Raw genomic sequence first — 16,302 nt, 5'->3', positions numbered from 1 at the left:
ACCCATACTGTGCTGCACATTATTGGCAATATTGAGCTGAAGCTTGACTTTGCAAATTTAAAATCGCAAATCAAATCGCAATCGTAATATCTGTAAAAAAAAAAATCGCAATTTGATCGCAATTTGATATTTTCCCCCAAATCATACTGTGCTGCACATTATTGGCAATATTGAGCTGAAGCTTGACTTTGCAAATTTAAAATCGCAAATCAAATCGCAATCGCAATATCTGTCAAAAAAAATCGCAATTTGATCACAATTTGATATTTTCCCCCAAATTGCACAGCCCTACCGAGGGGTCTTAAAAAGTATTAAAAGTTGATAAATCAAGGCCCTTAAAAAGTATTAAAAAGTCTTAAATGCCATTTTCCAAGGTATTACATTTTGTATCATCTTTTCATTATGTATATTTGTCCGAATAATGGGGTTCCTTGTAGTTTATTTATGGAATCCCGCAAGATTTGACGTCATCTGTTACGGCGCTCACTGACAGACTGCGCCACTGCGTGATGGCGCGGGGCTTGCTGATCCCGCTCTCGCTGAACTTCTGACCATTACCGCATGCTCCCATCCGCTCCCACAAACATTCTAATATTGTATATAATTTTAGCGCATCAGGGCCGCTATCAATATGTGGGGTATTTAAATTCCTTTTGAATGAGCGCTCGCTGTCGCAGTTCACTTTCGATTTGACTGTGGAAAGGGAGCACATCTTACTATATAAGATATTTTTCAATGAGCTCAGGATCTGTTGAGGAGCAAATCCTCCAACATCTTGTCAGTTATCTCTCCTTACTTTTGACCCATGATTAGTAAAATCTGACTTCTGCAGCTCGTGTTGGATGCAGGGTTGTCGTTGTTTTTTTCTTTGGACTGCTTTTAAACTGTTGCCATGGGTTGATTTTCCCCAGTGGGTTACAGGTTTGAAATATTGCATATATTACATTTGGTTGAAATGCTTGTACTGAAACATTTTGCATTCTACCTGTAATAAAACTGTTGAATGTTTTGGGCCACACTAGTAGGAAACATTTGAGCTGTGTTTATGATAAATGTCCATAACAGTGACTGTAAAATTTGTATTTTAGGGATGGAAATGACATTTTTATATTTGGGACATGGTAATTTGGGCTGCTTTTTTTTTTTTACTGGCTTGGGCTTTCGATGCAGAATTAAAATGATGTAATAGTTGTGATCATTATTTTACCTTCCATGATCATTCAGACCTGATCAGGTGCAGTTCTGACGCTCTGTCAAGTCTGCATCAAATCAAGCACTCCGTAATCACAGGTAAACTGTCTGATCAGTCAGGTGTTTGTCATGAGAAGTGTTCCACAAAACAGCTATGGTTTGCAGACAGTTATCAGAGTTGATGTGACAAATACTTCTTTTGAATATACTGTGTGAACTTATTGCCCCTTTAGCTCGGAGAGCTTTATTTTCCCTCCTCAATGAGTTTTGTCAGTTGTTTTGTTTATTGGTCTAGTTCTTGTTTCTTGGGTTGCATTGGTTAGTCACTCAATTAATTCTCTTGTGCTTCGTCCCCCCCTTCTGAATTATGTTGTATTGATAAGGAGTTATCACAAAGCAAGTCTGTTTAGTTGTTCTATCTTAAAGTGTCGCCGATGTAACCGGTTAAACTTGGAGTGGCGATGAGGTCTTAAAATGTATGGAAAGAGTTTTAAAAAAGGTATTAAATTTAACTCCATGATTCCTATATATACCCTGTCAGATCAATTAAAAAAAAAAGTTTGCAAAACCGAAAAGTTCAAGTTCTTTAAAGTATGTTCATTTATGCACTCAATACTTGGTCGGGGCTCCTTTAGCACAAACTCCAGCATCAGTGAGGTGTGGCATGGAAGCGATCAGCCTGTGGCACTGCTGAGGCACTATTGAGCCTTCATCTCGTCTGTATTGTTGGATCGACTGTTTCTCTTCTTTCTCTCAAAAATATCCCATAGATTCCATATGGGGTTCAGGTCAGGCATGTTCGCTGGCCAATCAAGCACAGTAATATCACGGTCAGCAGAGCACTTGAAAGTGGTTTTGGCACTGTGGGCAGGTGCTAAAGTCCTGCTGGAAAAGGAAATCAGCATCTCCATAAAGCTTGTCAGCAGATGGAAGCATAAAGTGCTCCAAAATCTCCTGGTAGACGGCTGCATTGACTTTGGACTTGATAAAACACAATGGACCAACACCAGCAGACGTCACGGCACCCCAAATCATCACTGACTTCAGAAACTAACTGTTGCCATGGGTTGATTTTCCCCAGTGGGTTACAGGTTTGAAATATTGCATATATTACATTTGGTTGAAATGCTTGTACTGAAACATTTTGCATTCTACCTGTAATAAAACTGTTGAATGTTTTGGGCCACACTAGTAGGAAACATTTGAGCTGTGTTTATGATAAATGTCCATAACGGTGACTGTAAAATTTGTATTTTAGGGATGGAAATGACATTTTTATATTTGGGACATGGTAATTTGGGCTGCTTTTTTTCTTTTTTACTGGCTTGGGCTTTGGATGCAGAATTAAAATGATGTAATAGTTGTGATCATTATTTTACCTTCCATGATCATTCAGACCTGATCAGGTGCAGTACTGACGCTCTGTCAAGTCTGCATCAAATCAAGCACTCCGTAATCACAGGTAAACTGTCTGATCAGTCAGGTGTTTGTCATGAGAAGTGTTCCACAAAACAGCTATGGTTTGCAGACAGTTATCAGAGTTGATGTGACAAATACTTCTTTTGAATATACTGTGTGAACTTATTGCCCCTTTAGCTCGGAGAGCTTTATTTTCCCTCCTCAATGAGTTTTGTCAGTTGTTTTGTTTATTGGTCTAGTTCTTGTTTCTTGGGTTGCATTGGTTAGTCACTCAATTAATTCTCTTGTGCTTCGTCCCCCCCTTCTGAATTATGTTGTATTGATAAGGAGTTATCACAAAGCAAGTCTGTTTAGTTGTTCTATCTTAAAGTGTCGCCGATGTAACCGGTTAAACTTGGAGTGGCGATGAGGTCTTAAAATGTATGGAAAGAGTTTTAAAAAAGGTATTAAATTTAACTCCATGATTCCTATATATACCCTGTCAGATCAATTAAAAAAAAAAGTTTGCAAAACAGAAAAGTTCAAGTTCTTTAAAGTATGTTCATTTATGCACTCAATACTTGGTCGGGGCTCCTTTAGCACAAACTCCAGCATCAGTGAGGTGTGGCATGGAAGCGATCAGCCTGTGGCACTGCTGAGGCACTATTGAGCCTTCATCTCGTCTGTATTGTTGGATCGACTGTTTCTCTTCTTTCTCTCAAAAATATCCCATAGATTCCATATGGGGTTCAGGTCAGGCATGTTCGCTGGCCAATCAAGCACAGTAATATCACGGTCAGCAGAGCACTTGAAAGTGGTTTTGGCACTGTGGGCAGGTGCTAAAGTCCTGCTGGAAAAGGAAATCAGCATCTCCATAAAGCTTGTCAGCAGATGGAAGCATAAAGTGCTCCAAAATCTCCTGGTAGACGGCTGCATTGACTTTGGACTTGATAAAACACAATGGACCAACACCAGCAGACGTCACGGCACCCCAAATCATCACTGACTTCAGAAACTTCACACTGGACTTCTCCAGACTCTAGACCTTGATTTCCAAATGAAATGCATATTTTACTTTTATCTGAAAAGAGGACTTTGGACCACTGAGCAACAGTCCAGTTCTTTTACTCCTTAGTCCAGGTAAGATGCTTCTGACATTGTTTCTGTTTCAGAAGTGGCTTGTTAGCCCTTTTCCTGAAGACGTCTGAGCGTGGCGACTCTTGATGCACTGACTCCAGCTTCAGTCCACTCTTTGTGAAGCTCTCCCAAGTGTTTGAATCGGCTTAGCTTGACAGTATTCTCAAGCTTGCAGTCATCCCTGTTTCTTGTGCACCTTTTCCTACCAAATTTCTTCCTTCCAGTCAACTTTGCATTTAATATGCTTTGATACAGCACTCTGTGAACAGCCACCACTTTCAGTAATGACCTTCTGTGACTTACTCTTCTGGACCATTGCCAAGTCAGCAGTCTTCCCCATTATTGTGGTTTCAAAGAACAAGAGATACCCGGAATTTATTCTGTAGGGATGGTCATTTAATGAAACTCAAATTTAAATATTCTAATATTTTGAGATACTGGATTTTTGACTTTCATGAGCTGTAAGCTCTAATCATCAACATTAAAACAAAAAACTTTGAAATATTTTACTTCACATGCTATGAATCTAGAATATATGAAAGTTTCACTTTTTGAAAGGAGTTACAAAAAAAAAAGACGACGACATTTTTCATGATATTCTAATTTTGAGATGCACCTGTATTTGTAATTTATGTATCATAATTTTGGAAACATGTTGTCTTTGTAAAAATCTAATGTTTTTCTTACGTAGTATAAATAAGTTTTATTTAGTATTCTTTATATTAGGGCTGCCCTTGACTAAGGATTTTTCTGGTCGACTAGTAGTCATTCATTTGAAGCATTAGTCTACTAATCGCACGTTTATTAATAAACCATTTAAATCATTATAATGAGCCTTTAATTGCCTACATAGCTTAATAAGCACTCAAGCACACGCATAAAACTTGCAACAGTGCACCTAACCTAACCATAACCCTAACCCTAAAGTACACAATACTATCATCTATTGGCACAACCCTACCGTGAGCACTAGGCTAAATCCTTTTCATTAAAAAAAAACATATTTTTCTGCACTTTTACTGTAATTATATCAATAATGATCTTTAAAAAAGCATCATATGACCCCTTTAAAACATTGTATTGCTAGCATACCTTATGATAAATCACTTCTTGTGTTCCTCATTTGTAAATTGCTTTGGATTAAAGCATCTGCTAAATGAATAAATGTAGATGTAATATTTTAGCTTTAATTAACAATAACAAGACTGATATTCATGCATTTATACATGGAAAAAGTCAGCTTTCTGTACATTTTAGGAAGGGGTCTCTTGGCATCAAAATATCTGAAAACCCTTCATGATTTCCACTTGTGATAAAGCATCATACAGTGTGTCACATGCTGATGATACTGCAGTGATGTTATTTAGTGGATACTGACTGAAAGTGTGCAGTGAACCATTCGATTTGCAGTTTCTTCTTCCTGTCTTTTCTTTCGAAGCCTGTGAATCCAGCGTTGTGTGACGACAAGTTTTTCAACCAGCTGGAGGACGATGTGAGCCGGATTGTCCAGCGTGACAAGCGCAGAGAGCAGTACAGCAACAGTGCCGGCCACGAGGTCAACACCTCCTCAGAGCAGGAGCAGGTCAGAAAACTCGCTCATTCACTCTTCTTGAGCCAGATACAAGAAAAAATACCCAAGAAAAGGTGCAGAATTTGTACAAGTCTGTTGTACCGCAATGTAGAATGCAGCTCAGTGTAACACCACAACTGTTATTTTTGTTTTCTTTACTAAAACTCCCAGGATGTGAGAACTGAGCAGTTAAAATATGAACTGGAAAAGAAAGACCAGGAAATGATAAAGTTGAAAAAGACAATTTCACAATGGGAGGTAAGATGATGTGATGTGGAGAGATCGTTTCTTATGAGAGTTCTAATGAACATTTGCATATGCAATAGAAATCCGATTTCTTTTTAAATTAATTATTATTATTTTATGAATGCATATTTTTCATTTAACTGTCAGGGGGCTGCACAATTAACTGAAAAACAACCGTGTTTACATTTACGACTGCAGTGATGAACTATTCATGAAAATTATCAATTAAGTGTCGATTCTAATTGCAGTATTAAGGCTGATTTTAATTTTGTCAATGTTTGTCATAAGGAAATACATTTTGGCTAATTTTGGATTATTAAGGTGATTAAATAACTGTTGTGATGGTTTTGATGTTCTGCTGGAATGTGTTTTTGACTAAATTAACAACTCGCTGTGATTTAAGAGTTCAGACTTTGGTGTGATTATATTTGTGTTTACTAATTATTGTTGTCTTTTTTTCAGGAAAGATATAAGGAAGTGAAGGCCAGAAACTCTCAGCTGCTTAAAATGCTTCAACAGGGAGAGAGTGAGTGCAGAATATCATACAAACCTGACATACTGCAGTCTAGCATTCATTCTTGTTATTTATTCAGCTTTATTCATATTCAGTGAAGGACAAAGCTGAAATTCTGCTGCAGGTGGAGGAGCTCCAGAACATTAAAGAAGAGCTGTCCTCACAGGTGTGTGTCTGCACAGCCAATCGTTCACTGAATACAGTAGCTTTAGCCTCAATCATAGTGTTGTGTTGCTGTGATATTTTGTGCGTACCAAAATGTTTTTCCCCTTTCCAGGTGACACAATTACACACAGCTCTGGAGCAAGAGAGGTCAAAAGTGAAGGGCTTACAGTCAGAGCAACCGAAACATCAGGTATGATACACCCAAACCTGCTAGGACAATCACAGTGACATAGAATTTATATTTAAATCAGCATGAGTTAGGGCTGGGCGATACAGCAAAAAATTTAAATCTTGATTTACGACCGTTTCTTTTTTCTTTTTTTTTTGCAAAAACTAGTCCACTTGAAAATGTAACTACAACACGATTCAAGTAACTTGTTCTTTATTAACCCTCTAGTTAAAGAAAATTCTATTCCAAGTGCACCACACATGTAGTTGTTAACATGATGTAAATGTTAAACAAATCACTTGTTAAATATTTTTGCAGAAAACTACAACTAGCCTATATCTTATACAGACTTGTCTTATATTATATGTTCAGAAATAATGCGAGGAAAATGCTTAAAAAAAATCTCAAAAGTCAAGGTTATTCAAATGTAAAATGACAGAAGGTATAACACCGGTAGACTATTATTAGCTCTAAATATTCTGTAAAAACAATGAACAGCAGCTTTCAGTCTGTCACCATGATGCAAATATGAAATATCAGACATACAGTAGTGGTTCTTCAGTTTTTTTTTTTTATTCGCTTGCGCTGCTTTTCCAGTGTTTTTCTATGTAAACATGGACGCGTCTCTTGCAGCGTCTCATGCATGAAACGGCAGTCTAAAAACGCGGCTCTCAAGTTAAAAGAAACTCACTCCCATCTTTTTGCATGTTTTTCCGATTCCACCGCCTCTGTCAACAAAGCATTTTGTGTGAATGATGAGTGGTTAATCACATGCGCCGACATGCAGTTGGATCGTGTTATAATTGGCATATTGTCAAAGTGTCTAATTCTAATGTTTGGTAATATTTCTATTCAAAATCGCGATTCCTCAATTTCTAAAAAATAAAATCGTGGCAAAACAGTAAATTCAAATTAATCAATAAAATCGGAAAAATTGCCCAGCCCTAGCATAAGAGAGATATATATCTTATGCTGTGCACTGTGTGTGTGTGTGTATACACACACACACACACACAGTGCACAGCATAAATGAGTACACCCACTCTCAAACTTAACAAATTCAGCAATTACTCTTTACTTGGAAGACATGTTAGGGTTCTTTGGAGATGTAATGTTCCAACAAGCCTGCTTGATCAATTACCAAAGAAGAATGCCAAAATTATTCAGCAAAATAAGATTTTCTTAACAAAGTGATAAAATGTTGTTATTTTTGCTAGAAAAAGAGCATATTTCACTCAATCTTAATGCTCTTGAGCTGCTGTGAGAGATTCTGAGACGAGCTGAGCAATACCCCTCATTAAAGACCAGGGCATTTAAGGAGGTCGTCCTCCAGGAGTAAAACAGCACAGATGTGAAAATGTGTCATGAACTTGTACACTCCGTGCCAAGAAGGGTCCGAGCAGTATACTTCAAGTTCTGGAGGACATACTAAGTACTAGAATATTATACATTTTCTGAATTAAATCTAGGGTGTGCTCATTTCTGCAATCCTTCATTTAAACACAATTGGCTAATTTACTTCTCTTACAGAAAATATTGGCATATATTTTGTTGTTTTTATTAAGTATATGTTTAATGTTTCAATTTTGCCATCTTTCTATGAATTATATTAGTGACCATTAAGAAAATACATATTTTATATTTAATCAGAGGGGGTGTACTCCTTTATGCTGTGCACTGTAACAATGAAAATAAATATTATTAATATAGGGCTATTAACTTTATTTATCCCACAGGGGAAACTATTAATAATGAGGGGAATAAACTGAAGTATCATTGTAAACAACGGTCATCCATACGTATTCATTTTAATAATTCATATGATTTTACATGTAGTCTGCCTGAGAAAATCATGTCTATTATTTTGGTTTGTGAGATCGGAGATCGCGCTGCGCACACATACAAACACTCAGGAGGACACAAACTTGTTTTGAACCCTGCCCCGTGACTTTTATGAATAAAATAGCTTAGATACTGAATTGATACATATTCATCAGCAAGGAGAGGGTAAAATCACTGTTTACGTAAACTCACATGTTTGCCCCACTGTGTGTGTGTGTGTGTGTGTGTGTGTGTGTGTCTATATATATATTTTTTTTTATTTATTTTAGGGGTGTAACGGTACACAAACATGATGGTTTGGTACGTACCTCGGTTTTGACGTCACGGTTCGGTATGGTTTCGGGACAGCAGGGGGGAAAAAATAAACATAAATTGTTGTTGTTGTTTTTTTTTTATGAAACAATGTTTCCTGAACAAATTGCTCTTTCTTTAAATAAATTCAATTATAATTAATTTTTTCTGTAAATCTACCTCAAAATAATTTTTAAAATCTATAAAAATCTACCTCAGCTTCTGCTCTGAACTATAGAGAGCCCTTTTACATTACTATTAAGGTTCCAATTAACAACAGAGCCCAAACTTAAATTCAATTACTATTTATTTCTAACTATAATAATCAACACTCAAAAAAAATAAAAATTGTATGCAAACATGTAAACTGCACTCAATGCTGTTTTTAAATTAACTTCTAAATTATACCATTTCTATTTGTTGTATGAGCAATATCACTCGAGTACGAGAGCGATTCCGGCTCTATATCAGCGGCCGGAGGCAATCACAGCCGCTGATATAGAGCCGGTATCGCTCGAGTACGAGAGTTATATTGCGTTTATACAACAGTTCGACAGAACATGTGTGTAATTAAACAAGAAACAACGGAGTGCCTAATAAAACCCTCTTTTGTGTGGAACTACTTCCTTCCGCCACGGATTCAAAGCTCAAGTTGACAGTTAAACATAATAATCTTTTTTTTCTCTCTTTGCATTACAGTAATTTCAAGATATAAAACGTAATCATCCAGCAAATAGACATTTCTAATTTTAAAAACAGATTTTTACGGCAACGTCTCTTCAGATAAAGATTGTTTTAAAGAGCGTAACGTTGGTCCAGTTTATGAAATCCTACAGTGAAAAACTCAATTCATTTTGTATTTCCTTTTTTTCCAGGGGAACCGGAAGGGTAAAAAAGCATCAGACGGGGGCGACGTATGAAGATGCATGTTAGAGGACAGACGGCTTGAATGTTTCAGCTCCTTTGTCAAGCTGCTAATGTCTTTTAATATCTGTTCGAAACACCACGCACTCTCTTAACCAAACTACCACCGTCACTCACACGCTCCTGCTTATTACTGCATAGTTCTGTTAGCCTGATCACAGTGAACAGAAGATCGGCTTCTGCTCTGTAGAATAAATCCACTTCTGTTCTCTGCACTGTGAATCAAAGGCATACAATCCTGAGTTCTTTTCAATAAACATGCTAATCTACTTTTTCAAAGTGTGCTGGTTGTTTATGCTTGAAACTAACTGTTATTTCATTCTTACCAAGTATTATGTTTTTAGGTAATGAATGTATTGACAGTGTTCAGTCCATTTACTTCACTCAATAAGTCCATAATACTTCGAGCAGGATGTACTTGAGAACAAAAGCACTGATTAAATTTAGAGGTTATGCTTGAAGTTGACCCGTTTTATCACTTTACATCTGATCTAATTACATTTTACACTTCATGTCTCATGCAGTCTAGGGATTACAATTTTAAAGGCACACTGAAGGTACAATGTATTTTTGTAATTCATTTGTTAATGCTTTTTAAATGTCTTAATGGAGGTTAAATATACATGAATAATATGCTTTAAGTAAAACTCTTCTGTTAAAGGAATAACTGGCAGTTACAACAGTTGTAACAACAATAAAATTGTTAATGTTAACTATAAAAACGATAGATCGCAAAGCCAGATTCTGAAAGATTCTGCATGATAAATTATATTTATATGTATCCTTTTTAATATTTTTGTTAACTTTTAAAATAATGTTACTATAATACTATTTTTTATTACTTTAAAAAAAATTATATTTCACTTTTTTTAATCAGAAATATATTTATACGTGTACATATGCTATATGAATATTTTAAAATGTAAAAATAATTTAAAAAAATTGATGTCCAATATACTAGACGTTTGGATGCATTACACACGTTAGCCTAAAAAAGGACCTTAGAAAGCTTCTTAAGAATATTGCATTCGTGTTTCTCACAGTTTACTTGTGTAGTGTGTAATATCAGGAAATGTGTCTGCAGGTTACATCGCTGCACCAGTAGGTGGCGACAAGTCTTAAGGAATCTTTATGAATGATTCCTTGAATTATTCATTTAACACATTCTTCCCATTTTACCTACAAATTCGGACACTGGCATTGTCTAAAAATCAGAAATGATCAGGATTCATTGACAAGAATTTTAAAACCCTTTCAAATACGTTTAAGTCGTATTTATCATAAACATTTCCATGACATTTTCAGATCTATTTATTTTGATGCTTGTTATTTTAGGTCTAAAAATCACACTTAAAAATGCAGGTGTTCTGATCGTTTATCATTAGGCTATTAGTTTTTATTATTTATTTAATATGCAGCAACATTCTAAACATTCCTATATTTTGCAACAAAACTAAGCATACTACTTCACATTATATTTCATTATACCACCGTGAAAACAAACAAATAAATAAATAAACACTTTACTTTAAAAGCTCAATCCCGTTTTAATTTATTATGGTATTGCTGTAGCACAAATAGTAGTTGTAACTATTGACTGGCAGAAACCGTACACTCTAAAAAATGCTGGGTTAAATACAACCCAGTGCTGGGTAAAATAGGGACAAACCCAGCAATCGAGTTGTTTTGACCCAGCGGTTGGGTTACTACCCAGAAGGTTGGGTTAAACATTTAACCCAACCGCTGGGTCAAAACAGCCCAATTGCTGGGTTTGTCCCTATTTTACCCAGCACTGGGTTGTGTTTAACCCAGCATTTTTTAGAGCGTGCAAGTGTCCGAAAACATTAGTTCACACTTAAGTATTTCAGTAATAACTCTTTTTGCTAAAGTATGCTAAAGTCTACTTCTCGTTCACATATGCATGGCACAAACTTAAGTTTAACAAAAACGACTTTATACACTGTACACTCTAAAAAAAATGCTGGGTTAAATACAACCCAGTGCTGGGTAAAATAGGGACAAACCCAGCAATTGTGTTGTTTTGACCCAAGTGCTGGGTAAAATAGGGACAAACCCAGCAATTGTGTTGTTTTGACCCAAGTGCTGGGTAAAATAGGGACAAACCCAGCGGTTGGGTTACTACCCAGAAGGTTGGGTTAAACGTTTAACACAATCGCTGGGTCAAAACAACACAATTGCTGGGTTTGTCCCTATTTTACCCAGCACTGGGTTGTATTTAACCCAGCATTTTTTAGAGTATACTGTAACTCGCGTTGTGTGTAGACGCTCATTCCAGGTGAAGCTGCTGATATATCGCTGAAGGGATTGAACTGATGGAGGGATGGAGGAAGGGAGGGAGCTCAGGAGGGAGGGGAGAGAAGCGAAAAGGGGGATCGTTCTCCCGATCACATAACGCGACATCTCTCTTTCCTCCTCTCCGCTGGCGACATAAGCGACGCGCAACCGACACCCCGTCCTCCTCTCCCGGACCAAAGGAGCTTTGTTGCTTTGCGATGCGGGACCCAGAGCCATGAAAATGCTTCGGTTCCGGAGTCCGAGCATCTCCTCCCTCGCGCAGGAGGTCCGGTGCACGGTTCGCCTGCTCGACGACTCCGAGATCGCGTGCAGCATCCAGGTAAGCGCGCGCTCAGTTCTGTATTGCGATTCATTGACATGACGCTTGTTATTAATGCATCGCGTTAAACGGGCAGACTGGCCTCTTTGAGGTTTGTTTAGGTGGAAGACGTCTAGGGAGTGAATACGCTTTCGTCGGGGTTTGCCTGTTAAACAGTTACGCCCTTGACTTTCTTTGTACACAAACAAGATTCATGCACAAACTGCGTTTCGTTGATAAATAACAGAATTGCGCAAAATGGAACTGGCGAAAGAAAGCCTGTTGGCCGTTTTAACGCGGTGTAATTTAATTTGCGGTGTTTTGGGGAGCGGAGAACATGATGTAAGGCAGCACGCACACTCTTAAAAATAAAGGTGTTTCACGAAGAACCCTTTTTGTTGTCTAAATGGTTCAAGAACCTTTAACACCTTGAAGAACCTTTCGGTTTCACAAAAGCTTCTTTGTGGCGAAAGAAGGTTCCTCAGATTCTAAAAAGGTAAGAAAGAGATGGTTCTGAATGGTTCTTTGTGGAACCAAACATGTTTCTTCTATGGCCTCGCTGTTTTTTTTTTTTAAAGATTTATTTTTGGCATTTTTATTTTGATAGGACAGTATAGCAGTGACAGGAAGAGAGAGAGAGCGCGGCGGGATCGGGAAAGGTCCACGAGCCAGGACTCGAACTCGGGACGCCCGGAGCGCAACGGCACGATATGTCAGGGCACTGGCCACTATTGGCGCCGTGAAAAAGCGTTTTAAGCACCTTTATTTTTAAGACTGTAAAGCCTCCATGTGTCTCATGCGCTGATTTCTCTTCTTTCTTTTCCAAGTGATGAAAGATTGCTGAGAAAGTCTGTGACGGACAACAGTTTGCTGTGGGAACTGTCCGTTTCATTTGTAAAGTCAAGCCACTTTAGTTTATATCAAGCAACAGTGTTTCAAAGCCGTTTTAACCCTTGTGAAAAAGAAGTAGCTACACTTAAGCATAATTTTAATTCTAATTATGGGAATAATAGGTACAGTACGATTTAAAGAAATATACTTAAGTGATATTCTTAACTGTTTTCGGACAATTAATTGAATGTTATTTAAAATTATATGATATATATATATATATATATATATATACATTTAATGTTAAATACAATTAGTTGAACAACGTTTTTTACTCACTTAAGTAGGACTTTAGCACGTCTTGTAATTCAGTAATTAGTTCTATTGTCTTTGAAATATGGTTAAAGTGTGCTGCTGCATTTATAAACTAAAATATTCTTTAATGTTGTTTTTGTTGAAACTTGTCATGCATTTAAATATATTTGTAATTACTCATTTGTAATGATGAAGTGGCAGTTTAGTACATTTCATATATATGAACTTAAAATATCAAATAGCACTACAGTTAAAATGATGATCAAGTACTCTACATGTGATTTAGTATAGCCTTGTCCAAATACCCACACTTGCGGTCTTTGCACTTGACTACTTATATGACGTATTTCCTGTATTTGGGCCAAGTGTTCAAGTGAGCATGAAGACCACAAGTGTGTGTCGAACTTTTCATTACCTGATGGGGACACACTTGTAGTGTTGTAAAAATGCAAGTGTTTACATAGCTTTATTTGAATTTTAAATACTTTGCATTTTAAAATAAACTTCTAAATGTCTGTTCAGTAGTCCCTATAACATGACAATTTTAATTTGTGGTGCTTCTAATTAAGTGATAAAAAGCAGTTGCAAATGTTGTACAAAATAATTATCACCACTACTCATCTTTGCACCAATAAAACGTAAAAACAGTGTTTTCTACCAAATTATATGTAATATCTCATTATTATATTAATATTTAACTTGCATCGGAAAGGTTTCCGTGACCTCTCGCCAGATCTCGGCAAAAAGTCTCACGATTTATTTCCAGAACATGATGCATGATGGGATACACTAAGCCTCGAATAGCACTCCGGAGCGGTATTCGAGATAGTGTGGATTTAGTATGCTTTAAGGGCACTCTGGCGTTTTTAAGACCTGGGACAGTCTTGCGCACTTACTTAGTGTCGCACGCACGCACTCTCAAGTGGCCAAGACCACAAAGTGTCAGTGGTTTGTTTAGTTAGGAGTTGAAGGTGATTGGGCTCTCGGGCGAGATCCCAATTCGTCAGTCACTGACGTAACGTCTCCGTTCCCTCCTTCAGGGAACGAGGGTTACACAAGTAACCTAGACGTTACCACTTGTAGTACACTAAATACATTTTCTTAATACAGTTTTAATTCTAAAATATATTTTTTAGTATATCAAGTACAAAATTAGTGCGTGACAAAATAGCACTTTAAGTACATTTTGTAAGTGCACTTTTTTTCACCTGGGCATATCGTATGAAAATGTATGAAAATAATAGTGAAAAGTGTGTCAGTCTGTGCATTAGAGGGAATGTTTAAGTAACTTTTAACCACTTCTGGGTAGATTCTGATTCCAAATTATAAGACAAAAATTGTAGTCAGTAACGTAATCCATGACATTACACATTTTAGGTAATATAATCAGATTACTTTTAGATTACATTTGACTTTACACGTTCATCACATTGATTTAAATAGGATAATCTTGCACCATATCGATACAAAAATACAAAGAGAAAAATAATATATTCTATTCATTATTATTAACAACATGAAGTGCATGAAACTAGGGCTGTAGCTATCGATTATTTTAGTAATCGAGTATTCTACAGATTATTCCATCGATTAATCGAGTAAACGGATAAGAAGAAATTTGTCTTTATTAAAGAGCAATACTAAATATACAAGAAATAATAAGATAGATCTCTTAAAATAAACAAATCATTTGTTTTCTTTTCAGAAAAATTAACATTTTTATTGCTGAAATTGCGTACATTAATAACCGTGAAAACTAAACCCATTTAATGCATTTAATTGCCAAATTGCATTCAAATATATCAATAAAATAAATAAAATTAAAATTAAACAAAAATCAATTTCACGTTACTTTAAAAAAGGTAAACAGTACAAACTAAAACTAAGGCATAAATCAAAATAATAGTAATCAAAATAATAATAATACCTAAACATTGCATTTATGTCGTGCAAATTAACTTTCAAGTTTCAGCCTAACTAAAGCTCAAGCATGACATGAGCCTTTACTGTCTTCTTGGAAGGCTTTGTGGCTTTTGTGAGAGGCAAAACTCAGTGGACAGGAAGGTAACTTGGAACAAGAAGACCATACACAGTCTCTTAACCCATTTTTCTGCAACATGAAATTAGAGTTATTTAAGCACTGTGGCTGTGTTTGACTTTTTTTTTTTTGGCAAAATAAAGCAAAAACAGGCAATATAGTGTCTAAAACGTAAGTCTCTTAATATTACCTTCTTGTTTATTGAACTGTTGAATAAAATCACATTTGTAATCATGCTGATTTTAGAGTTGAAACCTGGCACTCTGTGTGATATTGACTAACTTTTTTTCTGTGGTATTTTTATGCACAATGGCGCTTAGTCTTTCACAAATGTAGGGACATCATAACTAAAATATTGATTTACGATCTTAAATATGTCCAGCACTTTTTTTACAGTCTATGGTCCAGCGTTTATCGGGTTGTGCGTCAGTAATAATGGTCCGTGAGGAAACACGTGTTCCGTGTGTAGTTACAGTAAATGGACTAAACGAAGCCTCGAGGACAATAATATGCCTCAATGTTTTTTTGTATTCGAGTTACTCGAGGTATTCGAGGAATCGTTTCAGCCCTACATGAAACATTGCATTATGTCAAGGTTTGTGAAGGAACTGCAGGGGGTTCGTGAGTTTAATGGAAAAAAAAGAAGAATTAGGGAGAATCAATAAATTATGAATACTTTATTGCTATTGTGTGAATAATATGTAATCATGCAATGAATAAAAAAGTAACTGTAGTCTGATTATGAGTGTAAATCAGTTACTACCCAGCACTGCTTTTTGCACATTTCACCGATACACTCTCTTTATGAGTGAGTCATTGAATTAGTCGCTCAACTGATACTTTCATTACACTGATTCATTTAGGAATGAAACGCCGCTTCTCATTGTTCTGAGATATGTGACCATCAGTTTTGTTTTGTCTTTGTTTTGAACAACTTTTGTTGGCAAAAATAGATGAAATAAAATTAAAATATCTCAATATTAACTTCTTGTTTATTAACCTCTTAACTGTCAACCCCCCCCCCCGTTTTTACAAAAAAGGTGAAATTACAATATTC

General features: G+C 36.4%; 2 protein-coding genes across 3 annotated transcripts in view; both read left to right on the top strand.

Annotated features, from left to right (window-relative positions):
* The window catches only part of gkap1 (G kinase anchoring protein 1), a gene marked incomplete at its 5' end in the record, with an annotated part of 16,105 nt that extends 6,379 nt beyond the window's left edge, over nt 1–9,726 (top strand). Inside the window, 6 exons of the mRNA XM_016235239.1 lie at nt 5,165–5,308; nt 5,468–5,554; nt 6,005–6,068; nt 6,152–6,222; nt 6,334–6,411; nt 9,399–9,726. Coding sequence (XP_016090725.1) covers nt 5,165–5,308; nt 5,468–5,554; nt 6,005–6,068; nt 6,152–6,222; nt 6,334–6,411; nt 9,399–9,443 — 489 coding nt within the window. The remainder of the gene's footprint in view (nt 1–5,164; nt 5,309–5,467; nt 5,555–6,004; nt 6,069–6,151; nt 6,223–6,333; nt 6,412–9,398) is intronic.
* Nucleotides 9,727–11,836: 2,110 nt separating this feature from the next.
* Nucleotides 11,837–16,302, top strand: part of frmd3 (FERM domain containing 3) — a 73,919-nt gene continuing 69,453 nt past the window's right edge. For both annotated transcript variants that reach the window (XM_016235274.1, XM_016235273.1), the window contains exon 1: nt 11,837–12,082. In XM_016235274.1, the coding sequence (XP_016090760.1) occupies nt 11,978–12,082 (105 nt within the window). In that variant the 5' untranslated portion in view covers nt 11,837–11,977. The remainder of the gene's footprint in view (nt 12,083–16,302) is intronic.

The sequence above is a fragment of the Sinocyclocheilus grahami genome, unplaced genomic scaffold (genome assembly GCF_001515645.1).
Source record: "Sinocyclocheilus grahami isolate Dianchi unplaced genomic scaffold, SAMN03320097.WGS_v1.1 scaffold465.1, whole genome shotgun sequence".
In the NCBI taxonomy this organism is placed as follows: Eukaryota; Metazoa; Chordata; class Actinopteri; order Cypriniformes; family Cyprinidae; genus Sinocyclocheilus; species Sinocyclocheilus grahami.
This window is presented reverse-complemented; position numbering and strand designations above follow the sequence as displayed.